We start from the raw sequence: 16,916 nt of genomic DNA, 5'->3' as shown, positions 1-16,916 counted from the left end.
TGAATACCAGCAAGAAAGGCTAGGAGGAGATAACACCATAAAAATGTATTTTTCATTGATTTGCTCTCTGTGCAGTTTGAGAAAAAAAGCTGTAGTGTTCTTGGATCACAAGCTGACTGGCTGCTTTTCTTTCTTGCAAGCAGCAAATAATTCTTCTCAGAGAGATTGGCTGCACATCATAAAGTAAATACAAAACGATCAATACTTTCCCTCTTCTCCTTGTGATTGACCCTGCTTACTTTGCCTGGAATATAGAGGTGCCATATTCTGGTGAGGAAATAGGCAGCTTAACCCTAGGGGTTATTTCAGTGAAACAAGCTTGACAAGGTACCACGGTGTTGCTAGAACATTGTGCCTGAGTGTCTCTAAGGTTTGCCCACCCTCAGTAGCTGGAGGATGCTGGGTTTGGAAACAGAAATGTTGTCTCCCACATAGGCCACTAAACACCTCCTTATCTGCCATGAAGAGCTGTGGTTCTGCCTGCTGAAATTGTAGCAGAGGGAGGGATGCTGCTGCTTCAAGGATCTGGCCCCTTCCTTACCCTCCCTTTGCCTAAAATGATGCCCCTGTCTTTTGAAAAAGAAAAAAAAAAAATCAAATGGTTCCAAGCTTCTGAAACCACTGCTGTTATTTCTAAACTTGATTCCTGCTTCCCTAAACATGAATCAGGGCAAATTTTAAAAGGGAGAGCGCAATACGTAGCAGATCCGTAATAATCAGAGTATATTCCACTTTAGCATCCTTTGTTATTTATAGGGCCAGTTTAGCAGATTATTTTTTCTGCTCAAAAAGCTGAGTTTCAAATTTATTTTCCTAGGGGATGAGCACTATCTTTTTAAGTAATGCATTTTTTGTTAATTTACAATTGTATTTAAACACCAGAGCAAAGTAATGGCTTTGATACACTGAAAATAGCAGGCTACTTCCAACCTTGTTTTTGTACAGTACTGAAATATCCAAACCCAAATACTTTCAGCAGCACTTGCTCCAAAGAGGATGTCTGTATTCACTGTATAGGAAACCTCAGACGTTTATGATCTTTTGGATGTCTTTCTAACTGCAGCTTGTCTACTTATCTGTACTCTGATTAAAATTTTACTGAAATTGGTATGGTTCTTCACTGGAGTTGCATCCATCAATCTTCATTACACAGATGCAAATCATACTCAAAACAGTGGAAAATTACTGAGATCTTTTTGCACACACTAACTACTCTTAGACAGCATTTTTTTTGTCAGATGTTTGTATCGTTTATGGCTGTGAACTTTAAGATAAAGGAGAGATCTTTTGGAAGAGATTTAAGATGATAAGTATTCAAAGTGACAGAAGTACAGCTGCAGTTTTAAATAATTTTATGTGTATTTCCTCATACTAAATGTGCTATAAGGTAGGTACCCCTGCTGTGATTTTTATTTGAGGTGTCTCTTTCAAATTGGAAAGTGATTTATCCCTTCCCCACCCTTTTCATTATGGAAATATGACATGATAGAAAACAGGCCATACCTTGAAACAGATTTTTATACAGACCAGGAGTACTCAGAGAGAATGTTGAACGCAAATGGGACCTCATTTACTTGTTATTCTTTGCATGACTAATGGTATTGACTTTAATTGTTAAATTTTAGTGACATTTTATACCAAAATGGAACTGACAAGAGCTTTCTTCTTCTTGTTTTTAACCTCATGCTCTCTCCAACCCGTGACATCTTGGCTCGGCAGCCCAGTCATCCCATAGTGCCTATTCCAGAAAATGAAGCACTCAGCTCTAAGGAGGTAATTAGTTGACATTTAATAGCTTTAAGCATTGCATGTTAGCTTTCTCATTTATGCAGAAAAAATGTGTGTCTCAGTCTGCTGTTTTTCAGTGCACAGACTAGATAAGCATTAATTATTCTTAATGATTAATGAAGAAAAAACCCTCTAGAATTGTTTTGCAGGCTATGTTGCTTAAGTGAATTTGAAGTAACACTAACATTTACACTTCAGGTTCCTGGTAAGTGCTGTTGTGATGTTAGCAAGCTGGGTTTGTTCAGTTATGCAGTAGGCCCATCTATATCACACATTCCATAACTGCAATTCACTGATAGAACTTCTATTTTAAATACCAGACAACAGCTACCAGAAGCACTCAGGCTAATTATTATTGAGTATTTTGTAAAGGACCATCAAGAAACCATAAGACTATACATAGAGCAAGTTTAACCAGGATCAAATGCTGTGCCAGATTTATGTGACTTTGAAGAAGGACACAAATCTTCTTTAAGTCTGTATTCTCTGGCCAAATTCCTGCTACTGTGATGTATCTCAGTTCCAGGACCATAGTGGTTACCACCCTAGATAACTCATCTAGTGAAAGCTGAAGCCATCTGCTACACATCATCAATTATCTCTTGAGACAGAACACATAAAAATTAAAAAGGTTCTTCTGGCACAAGCAAGTCTTTTTACCAAAAAGGTCATGAACATGAGACTGAATTGTGGCCTCAAAGTTGAAATAAATGCTTATAATGTCATTAACTATCATATTTTTTACTGTAGGCTTTGGAACATAGTAGAACATATTTGATTAAAGGACATTTTCAGTAGTGTTTGAGAAATTTACACGAGAATAATTACCAATAATAGCAGTATGGGTACGCTTATGACACAAGAATGAATTTTTACTACAGAGACCTCTTTTGGTTAGCAGACACATGCTTATAATTATTTCACAAGGTTTTTTATGAGTTCAGTAGTACAGATAGTAATGATAATGACATTTTTGTAACGCAGTTTATTTTCCATTTATTATTTTAAAATTAGATTCTGGTCCTTCTTAAAGGAGCAAAATGAGCATTTAAATGAATGAAATTGGATTGCTACCAAATGAGTAACTTTCATGTTGGTTTGAAAAATATTCAGGGAGTTTTGAGGTCAAGTCCTTCACATGTTTGAAGCAGAGTTTGTCTGAATTCTCACCTTGTTGACAGCCTGTCAAATACTCACAGCTTATCTCTGTTTCTGCTGAAACATGGTTAAAAAAAGTAAAAGGAAAAAACCAGAAGGTAGATATCCCACTTGCTGGGTGGATCAATGGATGGCTGTTCTCCACCAGGCCTGTCTGAGGTGTGAATATAACCTCATTTTCATGTGCATGCCTGGCCTCTCTCTGCAGAGGGTCAGGGACTTAGAGCTACTTCATATTTTTTTTGTTTGAATCTTTATCATAGCCTTCCAACCTCCTCCCTTTTTCCTTGCCTTTGATGTTTCTACTTGTTTATATATGATCAGTCTCCTTTCCTCTGCTTCCCAGGAGCCATTTCTTGGTTCTTTTAAAAATAGTTGTTATCACTTTTTCTGTGGATCTATCCAAAGAAATCCCCAAGATGCCTTCACAAAATGAAACAAGTACCTTGCTGAACTCCTCACATAGTTTGTTTTTTTCCATCTCCTTTGTAAAGTTTCTGAAATATTAGTAAAGTAAAGGTATTTCATTAGAGGATGGTGAGACAGGATGAATAGTTCTGAAGACAAATTGCTTTGTGTAGGTGAAACAGATTTGCACTACATCAGGCACACTAAAATGGGTTGGCAGTTGGACACCGTGATCTTAGAGGTCTTTTCCAACTCACAATTCTGTGATTCTGTATGTATAAAAACATATATGTATGTGTACACATATGTATGTGTGTATTGGTATGTATGTATCTATGTGTGTCTATACATATATATGTGCAGCCTCTGAAAATGCAGCTGATTTTCCTGTATTTGAAAATAGAGGAAGTAAACAGCAAGATCCCCATGTGGTGTCCTTCTTTACCATATACACGTTGAGGGAGGGCTTTTCAGATCTAATGGCAAAACAGATCTTTTCAAAAAGAACTCTTCTAAGAAACAAGACTCATTATTTAACTGATGCATTATTAAGATCAGTTCAGAAACCAAAACATCTCATACTAACATAATAAAATCAGACTATGACGGTGGAGATATTTTCAGAAACAGGAGGTTGTAGCATGTTCTGAATCGACAAGGGCAACAAAAGTGCAGAATTCTTTTGGTTGGAGGTCAACTTGGTCTCTTCCAAGGCAGATGAAATACATAGCACTGTCTTCTAAAAGTTCCCTTGTAATTAAAAAAAAACAAAACCCACACTTTGAACAGAATTTCTATCAGCCAATTTATTAAAAAGCTTAAACGTGTTCCAACAGTTGGAACGTTTGTATCATGACCTGAAGAATAAAGATGAATGAAATTGTGATTGCATTTGTAAAGACCAAAGACAATCAATTGGAAAGAAGAGGATTTATCTGGGCTGTTACCCATACTCTTTGTATTTCCTCTGATAAACATCTTATTGGGTGATGGTCATTCAACACTTTGAATAATGTTAGCTGGAGATAAATAATTAGCTTTAAACTTTAAGAAAAGTGTCAGATATCATTCAGCACAGCTGAGCAAGCTGACTATTTATGCTGGTTCCCTGGGGCCTGTCACTGATGTGTATTTTGTAGCTGACTAACATCAGGAACGATTGCATCAGACTCCCCCAAAGCTGGTCAGGAAATAATGTCAAGAGATGATATATGTTCTGTTTTCTCTATTACAAATCAAAGAAAGTCGTCTCCAATTAACTTTTCAAAGTACTTGTATAGGGCCTGTTATCTAATTTCTTTCCCCAGTTTTTCATCCCATTTTTAGCAGCAGGATGTGACCAGGGGGCACCGTGCTGGCCATGCTGTGACTGAGTTATGCCTTTTCATGTTTAGAGGGTGGCAGAGAAGACGCAAATCTAGAGATTACCCTCTTTGCTCATTCTCAAGAAGGACTTGAAAAAAGGCATCCTTGTGGATGCCAGGAATCTCTTGAGACCTAGTGTTGGAGATGGAAGTGTACAGTACTGATACCCGGGAGATCAACTTCATGCTACATTGCATGAAGACAGGAGAGCAACAGAGCCAGGAGCAACCCAGAACTTTTGGGGCGCTCTTCTTCACTGCCCTGAAAGTGGTAGCTTCTTTGTGATATGTTACTGAACTGTCACAGAAGAACCACCATGTTTCCATAAATTTTGTCCAAAAAAGCATAGGTGGGAAGATGGTCTGTGAAACCTAAGCACTTCCTTGAACTTCAGGAAGAAGCAAAAAAGGGAAAGAAGGGAATGTGCTGCTAGTTTCTTCTGAGTAATCATTTTGTTTTCCAGAAAGTGAAGTGTGGGGGAAAAAAAATTACCTTTATTTTCAGAAAAACATCATACTATTCCTCATACAAATATAGCTTCATCCTGTAACAGCATGCAGTGAATCAGATCTGTCACATCCCTGTGCAAACAGGAGATCACATAAGGAACATTCTCCTCCTTGCAAGATCCTTTTCTCCCAGTGCCTTTTAGCTGGTGGGGATCTGAAGGATATTCCTTTAAAACTTAACCAAGAGATATACCAGTTATTTCCAATATCTACTGTCTTCCTTTCAAACCTATTGTTTGCCAGGTTATGATTTGCAAATGATATTTCAGTCATTCTCAGAACTGCATTGAGTCAGAATCTTTAGAGACAACATGGGGCATGTGTACTTGTATAGTCACAAGAAGCCACTGCATGCAGGTGCTAAAAGCATGTACTCATTACCTTTACTCATATATGACTTGCAAAGCCCCAGGTCTATTATTGTCTAAGGTTCATATATAATATTCTGCTGCAGCTGTTATTCTGTCTTAACTGTTTTTTCTTCCTGAAAAATCAGGACTTGCACTATAAGTTACTATAAGTGCAAAGTTGAGAGTGTGTTAGTACAGGAAGCTCTTTTTTTTTTTTCTTCTTTTAAGGGGAACTTTAATAAGAGAAATTATTGACATTTGAAATTCAAAATTCTATGAAAATGTCAATAAGGGCCAAAGTTCTGTTATACATTGCTCTTAGTGTTTATTTACTTAAGGAGCGCTCCTGGTCAGAGGTCAACATTAGTATTAATCATTGATAGATTCCACATATAAGAAGTTAGAGAGTCCTTCTACTGAAGAATTTTTGTAAGGGATTTTACATTAGACCAAAGCTCCAACCCAATTGGCATTGTCAGAGCAGAGTGATGTTCTTCCAGTTTAGAAAAAAAAAAAAAAAAAAAAAATCATTCTTTTTTCTTCTACAAAGAAAGTTTCAGAACGATGGGTGAGTGTGAGCTGTGCCCATAGCAGATGCCTCCCCTGTCTCTGGTGGAAAGGAGCAAGGGCAGGGTACAGGCTGTCATCTCCTCCAGATTGTAGTTTATGGGAGGCTGCTGGTGGTGTTTGGGTAGCCTGTAGGGATCCAGCTCACATGAACCATTTTCAGCTCAGGACCTTTTCAACTTGTCAAGATCATTGTCAAAGCAAGAACAGGCCTGTGGTAGATACCCAATGAAACTACAGGGAACCGGATCAGAAGCTGCTCCTACTAAAATGTTAACTCCTTTGTTCACAAAAATTCTTCTCCCATTTTGTGCTGGAGCAGGTTCTCCCCTACATGAGGACATGTTGGGCAAAAGGCTGCATTCTTTGTGTTTTCTCTGGAAACACAAACATGGGCTCTTCACCTCTCACACTGCAGATGCATTCTCTGCTTTTTACTTTCAGTCTTGCATAAATTACCAAATGAACCCAGAGGCATTAGGCAAGTCATGAAGAATGCAGCAGAGTGAAACTAAGCATAGAGTTTAAGACAGCAAATACTGAGGCAAAAAGCAACATCAGTACATATAGGAAAAGGTCTTGGATAATGAAAATTAGAAAGTCTTTTGGTGTCACCTCCAAAATGAGGATTGTTCTGACTTGGCTTGTGATCTTCCAAAACGAACAGTACCTGTCTGAAGTGATAGTCTCACCACCCCTAGTTTATTTTCTCCAAGCCAAGGACTGCCATATCTACCCATATTATAATAAAAGGGAATTTAACTAAAAATTTAATGATCCTGCAAATGAGCACTAAAAGTAGGAACAATTACCACTTTTGCTAAAGGGGTAAGAATTTCTGGTGTTACCTGTGACAAATTCTTCAACCTCCCAAATGGATGTGCCACTAAAAGGGAACCATAAAATGCAGTATTCTGATTTTTATAAATAGAAAGGTAGGTCCAGACAATGCACATTTTAAAATTATCAGATAAGGCTTCTAAATATAATTTGAATACTTTATATTTACTTTATAATTTGAAATTGCTTTAAACTTTTAATTTTTTAATATTTAATATGTACAACATGAATTTTATAGTTGCAGCTGGTACTTGGGTGGTACTTTTGTCCAGCTTCAATGATATATCTCCTTGCTTTAAGTTAAAAAGTTTCAGTTCTAGTCCACTGATATGACTATTAAATCACCATGTAGTAACAATGAAGAAGTATTTTATGCATTTATAGGATCTAATACCTAACTTGATTGCTATATAAAGAATTACTGTAAATTTATCACTTATATGGTAAATTTACATTAAAAATTCTGAACAGGTAGTAATATAAATGTGACACAGAAAAAGTACAAAATGTCAGTAATTCATTTAAGCTGCCATTTTACCCTAATTCCATTTGGCTTTAAGAAAGAGATATTGTATTTGGTCCCCTTTAAATAATGTCACCCTAGCATCTTCTGAAATACCACCTGGAACAGACACTTTGAACTGTTGACTACTGTCTTTTGAGGCCAGTGGTCCAGGCAGTTACTCATCCATTCTGTAGCTAACCCTGATCCTTGGTCTTGTTAAGGTGGAGGAAAAGAACATCCATGCCATGTGAATGCAAAATTGGCCTCATGCTCTGTCTTCCCAGGATGTTGTCCAAGAAAGAAGTGGAAACCCAACATGAGTCTGAAATGTCCTTTAGCAAGCATGTAGCCAAAATATGATGTTTGTCTACTGAAATTTGGTCTGTGCAGTATAATTCCTCAATCATGTCAGTGAATGAAAAATCAACCCCAGTGCAGCAAACATAGTTCTACATTAACACTGCAAGAAACCAATGTTTTTAATAGATGAGATGCTGTATGAAGTTGTCCACCAGTCTGCAGAACAGTGCCTGCTTAACATACAGCAGTCTTTATTCTCCTTGCCACTTTGTTTTCACCTTTTATTTCTCTTTTTTTTCTACAGGTTGCCAATGAAAGAGGTTCTGTTTAGCTATGATGGTGAGTATTACTGTTTTTCTGGCTTGATTACAGTCACACTTTGAATATGTAACTATGTCTCTAGTGTTACTTTAACAATTTCTTATGGTTTTGTTTTAAAAGACAATAGGATGCTTTAGCTATATAATTAAGTGTTTGGATAACAAGCTGGCTACATGTGGTGAATGATTTACTGTTAATAATTAAATGCAGAATAATTCCACTTCACAGAATAAGGCCACAATTTATCTAATTAATTAAATAAATAATTAATTTTAATTAATTTTGAGTGGGATGCAATCAAACAGTTGAAAGAAACTGAGGTATGGTCTGGAATTAGATTATGTAGTAATGTCATTGACATACGGTTAATTATATTTTATATTTGAGTGCATAACCACATAGCACCACTGAAATGAATGGTTTGTTAAACAAAACTTTATTGCAAATAATGCACTGTGCTTGAGAGCAGATAGAATGTATTACTGAAGGAGGTCAGCAAATAGAAGATGTAGAAAAGGCTGAAATGTTCCATGCCTTCTTTTTTTTTTTTGTTTAGGTCTTGGCAAAAAAGGTTAATTATGACTAGAAATTTATTTCAGTTATTATTAAAAATTTGGGAGTAGGATCATGGAGAGAAAAGGAAAAGAACATTTGAAGGAATACTGAGTTAAATTATTCAGGATGTCAAAATGTGATAAAAATTATGTATTTAACCAAATTAAACAATATTTAACCAAAGCAATTTTCTCAAACAGTGATTAGCAGTAAGTTCCCAGAGAGCTGGAGAAGGGCAAACCCAGTGTTGTATCTAACAAAGGAGGAAAGGAAAATATAAAGAATTACAGAAAAGTCAGCACTAACATCATTCCCAAAACATTGGAACAAAATATTACAAATAAATTGGTAGACATTTAGGGAACAGTGAGGAGATAAAAGTATTTGCACAGGGACATGTCAGAAATTGATCCTATCAGCTTGATCTCATTTCCTTCTCCAACAGCAAAGTATAAGGGATGTGCTTGATAGAGCAAATCTTCAACACAGTCCCACATGACACTCATAAGCAAGCAAAGCATGTGCTGACTAAATTAAATTCTCATAGGGTAGGTGTGCATCTGATTGAGAAGCTGGGCTCTGAGAACAATAATTTGCTGCTGAAGTGGGAGAACATCTCACACTGGCTTCCACACTGCTTTCTTCTAGCTCTTGCACTACAAAACATTGCCATTAATTACTTGCTTAATCACCTGGACAGTAAGCTTACAGATAATGCCCAGATGGGAGGACTTGCAAGCAGCTTGGAAGGCAAGATAAGAATTCAGAAAATGTTGTTTACATTAGAGGAATAGCTTGAAATCAATGTGATAAAATTCACTGAAGGCAAATGAGAAAGAATATGAAAAACATAGACAGGAAAGGAATGACAATGACACTACAGAAGAGAACTTGAGGATTACATGGAACTACAAACTGAATCTGAGTTGAAGAGTTGATGATCTTATGAAAAATCCCATTCCAGGAAGATGTTGCAGGGAGTGCTTAAAATACAATGGAGGTGATCACTCATATCTCTCCAGAATTACTGAAGAATCAGTTCCATGGCATGTGGGAAGGTTTATTAAAGATGTGTTAATGGGAGATTTATTAAAGATGTAAAGGTGTCAGTGTCTTCATACAGAAGAAAAAAGTGCAGAGCAGAAGCACAGCAGTTTGCATCTCTTCATAACTGGCTGTAATAAAGCAATATTAGTCGATTCTCCATCCTTCCTGAGAGTAAAGAGAAAAAAAAAAAGGGTCTGAATTTCAGGGAGATTTAGTTTAGAATTCGGACAGTTGCAGCAATGTTGAAATTTGAGTGCTAAACCAGTTTACCTCAGGCTGCTGCACAGTCAGACAAGCATCTCACAAAGTAGGTTGTGGTCTTCTCCCACAGCTAAAGCACAAATGAGGTGGCTGAATGTGTCTTTAGTTGGTTTTTTCTGTGAAGCTATGGGTTTCATTTATTAACCTGATCATCAGGTTGTACAAATTAGGAAAACTAAATTACTTCAGTGACTTTTGTTAAGTTTCCCAATGTGCAGTTTGATAATTTGTGTTCATGTGAAAACTTTTTTTTTTTTGCAGCTCCAAATTAGGATCAAGAGCTAAAACTGTAGAGTTTTCTGAGGCCTGTTTCTATACTGAGAAGGAATCCACTGCACAAATGTTATTTAAAGCACCACTGAAAAAAATTAAATTGCTTCCATTATGCTAATTGCAAAGCAGTAATAACAATCAAATATTCTTTCAAGAGGTAATCTTATGTATTAGCATAATTAACCACAGAGATGCACACATGAATGTGCCATAATGAAATATCATTTCATTAAGTGCTTGCTGGTTTAAAAGATGCCAAATATAACACAGCATATTTTCCTTAGAAATAATATAAATGTTGAAATTAAATAAAGCTGTATTTTTGTTGCAAAGTGTTTGTCATGATTCTTATTTTTACTCCTGTAAATATAGCTCTACATATTTCAGATAGCTGAGAATGAATACCCATCACATAGAAAGAAATGCTCCTACACTCTTACCCTTAATTGCATTTTGCCATCACAGAGACAAGTAAGTTTTGTGAAAAATTCCAGGAATTGTTCATATCTGTGTCAGCAACCACAGCAATCAGCATGCACACTGATGCCATGCAATATTCACAGCCTGTTTGTCCTGGCAGTTCCTGTGCCAGGCAGAATGACCACCTGCACTCCTGGGATTCATAGAATCACTACTTTCACCTCCAGTTTATGCTGCTGTTTTTTGAATCCTATGCCGTTCCCACATAACATTACCCCGGATCTTAAACAATTTGCTTCCAAAATGCATTATAAAAGTGTAAGGAAGCTGACTCTGCTTGCATGAGTCAGCTGCCTTCTCCCTGATCCCTTGATTCTTTGAACCACAAACTCTGAGAGCAAAGAGAAAAAAAAAAAAGGGTCTAAATTTCAGGGAGAGAAAGGACTGTTGCATGGCAGCACTATCCTGGTAAGCAGGAACATTTTACCTCCTGATACACTGCTATGTGCTGTGGTTAAGGTTAATATTTTAATGACAGTGGCTGCTGCTTTCATTAGAAATAATCTGATTAATTATTTTATAAAATACTGCCATCAGTTAAAACATTAAAATTAAAAAGAGTTTAAATGGCATAGTTCTTTCGCCACTCAGCCACTTTGGCTACTCCAACCTACGTGTAAACTGTTGCATTCTGAAATGTTGAAGACAGAAATTCAGGGATCAGTGAGTCTCCCTATATAGGTACAATATACGTTTTTCCCCTGATACTGGAGCACACACATCCATCAGAATGTCATAATGAATCAGTAGACATATAAAGTTTGTTTTTGTAATAGTTTCTTTTCTCAATGGAAAAATAACAGAATTTAACTGTGTACATCTTGTGGACAGCATACCCATTAACCAGATGGTGAAAATTGAGACAAGCATTTCAGTGGGTTCAAAAAAAGTTCCTGGAGACAGAATTCAACACATATAAGGAAATATAACAAAAAAAGTACTCCATACTTTAAAAAATAGATATAATTAATACATATAAACACACCTCTAGCTATAAATGTGTTATAAATATCATAGAAGATGTGCACCACTGGGTGTTCTACCCACCAAGAACATAATACCATTTCTTTTTTTTTCAGTAGCCCACTGCAGTGGTCAAAATTCATATTTAGAACAAGAACAATCTGTGTTATTCTCAAAAGTCTCAGCCCATTTTTTCCAAGCATTTGCTTTGTTCTAAATTTGGCCCAACCTTTTCCTTTGAGTTAAATTTTTGGAAAATCCTATCTAGCATGTCTAGGCAAGAGAATTATTCACATTGTATGGTTTAGGTTTAAACTAATCCAGGTGACAAACTGAGGCCATAGGTGGAAGGAACACATGCAAGATGAAGAGCTATTTGGATTGCAGGAAGTTTGAAAGAGAAATCCTCGTGCTGACCCCTGGGTTAGTGAGTTTGTTCATTTGTGCAGACTTTAAAATCCAATTTCCCTCTCTGTACAAACAGCTTCTGTCTATGAATGAAAATTTGGAGTATATTGGCATTTACAATCTAGGAAGTCTATCCTGAGAAACCAATAGGAAAAGTATCAAGAGAAAAAATAATCCTTTATGGAGAGATTATAAAGAACAAAACTCAACATGAAAAATCGATTTCTTTTTCAGATTTAAAAAATTTTAAAATTAATGGATGCTGCTTAGTAGCACAGTATATTTACTCCAAGTTCTGATGTCTTTGCCCTGCTTTTATTAATTATTTTTCTGGTAAAATACACATTCTCATCAGGATCACAATCACTGCCTATGTTTAGCAGGGGTTTGTAGTCCTCTTTTGCCTTCGTCCTCCTCTCTCACAGTCTCACACAGTGTTCATCCTGTGCATGCTTCTGGTGTTTCTGTTGTTGCTATGTGCTACAACTCAAGCTGACCAAAAGAAAAAACCAAAAAAGACTTAATAATGTTTCCCATGTAGTCAAAGGGGAGGTTTCCCTAGAGCAAGGGGTGTCTCTGGGCAGTGCCACAGCCATGTGAGTCAGAATTCATTACTTGAGAATCTTGCATCAGACTAAGGGCAGCCCTTGGCCTGAGGGCTCAGCTGTCTGGGATCCAAAGCTGGGTTTGGTGTGGCACAGCTTAGTGGTCTTGACTCAGTTTTAATGAGAAAATTGCTTAAATATCAGGATGCTCACAACCTAAAGCTTTGCAAAATGAGCAAAGTGAAAGCACAGAGACAAGCATTTTCTTAAAAGGTCACAGCTCAATGGTACGAGAGGAAAAAGTTATAAAAAAATACTTAAAAGTGGTTTATGAGTTAAATATCATGATAAAAGTGGCACTGCTTGATACCATGCCAACAACCCAGAGTAGTGATCTGCTAGGCTGTTACTGAACAGGGTGAAAGCAGCCCCATTCCTGCACCTATTCCAAACACCTGGAGACCAAAGCAACAGTGAGAAAACCACTTCAGCACAGTTTTTCTCTGCCTAAACACATCAAGGAGACAATCATTCACGGTGTGTGTGTGGGGTGAATCTGAGTCTGCCTTTAGTTCATGGGAGATAGAAGACCAGGGATAACACTCTTGATGAAGTGGTCTTGCTTTGAAAACTTTTACTGCATTGCAGCCATTAAAAATAAAAAGTAATTAGTATGTAGTTTATACTATATACTTATTGCAGCCTACAAAGCAGTAAGGTACTTTGTGCAAGGAGTCACCAAATTTCCCTTTGAGTTCAAAGAAAAGGATTGCTAGTTTCATTGCAGAGTTTAAACTGGAGACAAGCAGTTTCATGGCTTCTTGGATGCACTGAGTTGTGTCTACTGGCAAACGACTGAATTAAGATCTGACATCCTGGCTTCTTCCTCAGCTGGCCAAGAGTCACTTCATTTTCCTGGCACAAGGTATCAATACTGCAGCTCTCCCTCGGGGGCGGGGAGCAAGGAAGAAAGAAGGAAGGAGAAAGGAAGAACCTGGTTTTCTGGTGAAGTGTGCTCTGCTGTCCATCTGGTAGTGACCTTCAGCACCCAGAGCCTTGGTGACCACTGCTGTCACCTATACTCTGAAGATTAGTAGAAATTACATTTTCATGATGCCAAGTAGGTTCATTCAGGCAAATGGAGGTGACTTTTGAAAGAAAGGCTGTGCAATAATCCTGCTCCAGCTTTAGAGAGATTTTCAGACATTTTAAACAGTTTTTCAGTTGTAACTCTACAAAGTGTTCATTGATGATAATATTTGAATTCCTGCCAAAAGTGTGGTGATTTTTGAAGTTCAAGGGTAGACATCAGGTAATGCTGAAACAGGTGCAAGGACAATACTTTTGTTCATAACTGTGCAGACTATGACTAGGACTACGACCCTAATTTAAAAGCTTAGCAGGCATGTTACGCTTGGAATAAGTTAATCTTCAATAGAGAAAAAGGTTCATGTTTAACTGTTTCTGAACAGTTACAGGTAAGTCAATGTGTGCTTTCATACAGTGATCAGAGAACTTCTTCTGCTTGCAAAAGAAACTACAGAAATAAAACTATTTAGAATAGAATTGTTTTGTGGGTTTTGAACAAATGCCAACAATTGAGAAAAATACATTTTTTCAAGGTTAAGCATATTTTTTGCATCATTAAACAAAACTGTTTAGAAGCATGTTACATTTTCATGTTCCTTTAAATGAAATCTCATTCCTGTGTAACTAGTTCATACAATTTCCAAGCAATTCCGTTGCCTCTGGTCTATAATTAGCAAGCAAATTAAAGCAAGCAAACAAACAAACAAAAGAAACACTAAACAAAACCAGAAGTAACCAGAGGCCTGTAACTTAAAACACAGATATCCCTGTTCACTTACTCTGACTGGCTGGTAAAGTTTATCACATACAGTAGCTTTTTTTTTTCTTCCCTAGGCTTCCAGGGCAAGGACATAGCTGTAAAAATATTTCCAAAGATCCGTAATAATAAAGAAATGCATTCTACTAATGTCACTGGATGGAACCGATGAATCTGGATAGACATAAGGAAAACAACAACTGTAATTTCTACTGAGAACTTCACTTGAGTTTCCATGAACATCTTTTCTTGTTTTTCTCATATTGTATTCGATGCATTTATAGCAGTCAGTGACAGACTTAACATTGTCCAGATTCTTGTCTAAAAACAAAATAAAAGAAAGACAAAACAAAGCAAATGTGGAGGCTAAGATTTATGTCCTATTATGTGATTTACAGCGATTGCATGTTGCTGACCTTGGCCTTTCTATTAACTTCCACACAGACAATTGCTTGCAGCAGAGCAAAATAAAAATTGTGTAGTCTGATGCAATTTTCCCTCACCCACAGCTCTTTAGCTGTGGTGAGGGCAGTGTGGGAGGCAGGTCCAGTAAAAGCACTGCTGGCAGGAAATTGTATTAAAGCCTCGATCATTTGGCTTGCAAGGCCATATGTATAAACATACACATTCTCTCTGAACCTCTCTGCCATTCACAAGAAGGATACCAAGCCAGCTGTGCTTCCAGCTGTGCTTTCAAAGGGAGCTGCCCTTTGATGCTATGATTTCCACTGAACAGCCCATCCGAAGTCAGAAAAGGAAAGACCCCCTTCATTCCCTAGAAAATAGTCTGTCATCAGCTTCTCCAGGTTCCTCTCATTTACTATAAAATGAAGACAGAAGAATGACTGGTTGCTTGTTCAGCTTTGGAGACTTAAATTGTCTTAACTGTTCAGATTTGAAACTATGATGTTCCTTGCAGTTGAGCCTTATGTTTATCTCTGATAGGAACTTCAAAGTTCTTTGCTGCTTTTTTTCTGAATCTTTCAAGTTTTGGCAACAGTACCATGCATATTTCTTTAGGTCTGCTGTTCAAAAACCTGGAGATTGTATATCAAGTAGTAAAGGCTGTTAGACTTATCTTTTGATAGCTGCTCTGGTTTTCCCTGTGGTGTTATTACTACAGACATTTCTTTTTTTTTTAAATAAGAATTAGCAGTCTTCAGTGGGTTTTTACTATTTACAGTGATTGCCAAGTTCATTTTGACTAAAGAAATACAAATCTTAAAAGAATATCTGTGTAATAGTCTGTACTGAATATCACGAGACCTTTTTGGATTTGGAACAGTAAAACTCTGCAAAATAAAGATTATAAAGCTAAGCTAGATCACTGGAAGCAACACTGTAATGGGGCATGAGGGATAAGTTTACTGCAGAGATAGAGCCCTGCATATCAGAAAGGAAAATGAAGATTAAATGCAGTCTGTTACACAATTTCCAGTCATATGGAGAATGTATTATTTACAGGTGAATGAAGCCCAACTGAAAGTGAGCTTCCTTTGACATCATGTATTAATTCCTCACATTGCTTTGATTTTAGAAGTTAAAAATATAGACCTAAAATATTTGACCATGTATATTCTGTACGATCTGAAATATTTACTATAAACTTTCTCACTTGCAAAAGAATGCTCCTAATGCTTCATAATGATGAATAGAGTTGTGTCTCTGTTTCCAGTATCTTTGTATATAAATCAGTTAAATAAATAACTTATATCAGGCAAATAAATGAGTTTACAACATGTCTGACTAATAATTAACACATGAAAAACCTTCCTAGAAATTCAGTCTGCAGCTTTCTGTTCAGATTTCTTTCTGAATGCTAACTGAAAGTATTACATCTACAGCAAATGAACATATATTGAGGAAGTGAAGCCCAGGGAGCCTCAAAAAAGGTTACTAGAGACAGAAAAATGTGGCTCGGAAGTCAGATACTGCTCTTATATTGCATTGCAAGTGAAGTTTGGATGGCACAGCAGCTTGACTCTAGAAGAAATTTCTCTCGAGGACTTTACTCTGTTGAAGATGGTGGTTCTGCAAAGTGGAACAGGCTAAAAAGGAGTATTTATCAGGGAAGGTCCTGCAGAATACGAGGCTGCTGCACAGGAAGGAATGATGACTGCAGCTTCAACATTGTCTCCAGATCTGCCATATGTTACTGTGACCAGTTCTGTGCCTCAGATTTTCCTGGCCCTGTAGATTGTTGTGCTGACTACTGGGATGTCTGTCTCCACCACGTTGAGCCCACCAGGTCAGATGAGCCTTGGCCACCTCCAGCTTTGGGTAGGTATAGAGAAAATACTCAGTTGGCATTGGTGCATCACAAGACAAATATACTTGAAAGTAAAATTACTGATAATATATATCCTATCCCCTATACTCTAAAAATGGGATTAAAGACTCAATGGACAAAAGACAGTGAGTATGAAA

At 37.1% G+C, this 16,916-nt stretch overlaps 2 protein-coding genes across 13 annotated transcripts in view; both read left to right on the top strand.

Moving 5' to 3' along the window:
- Window positions 1-10,579, top strand: part of MLIP (muscular LMNA interacting protein) — a 104,718-nt gene extending 94,139 nt beyond the window's left edge. For 6 of the 10 annotated variants that reach the window (XM_071741718.1, XM_071741714.1, XM_071741711.1 and 3 more), the window contains 3 exons: window positions 1,720-1,773; window positions 8,095-8,129; window positions 10,236-10,579. In XM_071741718.1, the coding sequence (XP_071597819.1) occupies window positions 1,720-1,773; window positions 8,095-8,121 (81 nt within the window). In that variant the 3' untranslated portion in view covers window positions 8,122-8,129; window positions 10,236-10,579. Of the gene's footprint in view, window positions 1-1,719; window positions 1,774-8,094; window positions 8,130-9,213; window positions 9,658-10,235 lie in introns of those variants that run through there. The other 4 variants (XM_071741717.1, XM_071741712.1, XM_071741710.1 and 1 more) reach the window with 3 other exon arrangements.
- Window positions 10,580-16,272: 5,693 nt separating this feature from the next.
- The window catches only part of TINAG (tubulointerstitial nephritis antigen), a 37,347-nt gene continuing 36,703 nt past the window's right edge, over window positions 16,273-16,916 (top strand). For all 3 annotated transcript variants that reach the window (XM_071741706.1, XM_071741707.1, XM_071741708.1), the window contains exon 1: window positions 16,273-16,769. In XM_071741706.1, the coding sequence (XP_071597807.1) occupies window positions 16,400-16,769 (370 nt within the window). In that variant the 5' untranslated portion in view covers window positions 16,273-16,399. The remainder of the gene's footprint in view (window positions 16,770-16,916) is intronic.

Source organism: Heliangelus exortis, chromosome 3 (genome assembly GCF_036169615.1).
Source record: "Heliangelus exortis chromosome 3, bHelExo1.hap1, whole genome shotgun sequence".
NCBI classification, from domain to species: Eukaryota; Metazoa; Chordata; class Aves; order Apodiformes; family Trochilidae; genus Heliangelus; species Heliangelus exortis.
The sequence above is the reverse complement of the archived record's forward strand: the minus strand, read 5'-3'. Positions and strand labels throughout refer to the sequence as shown.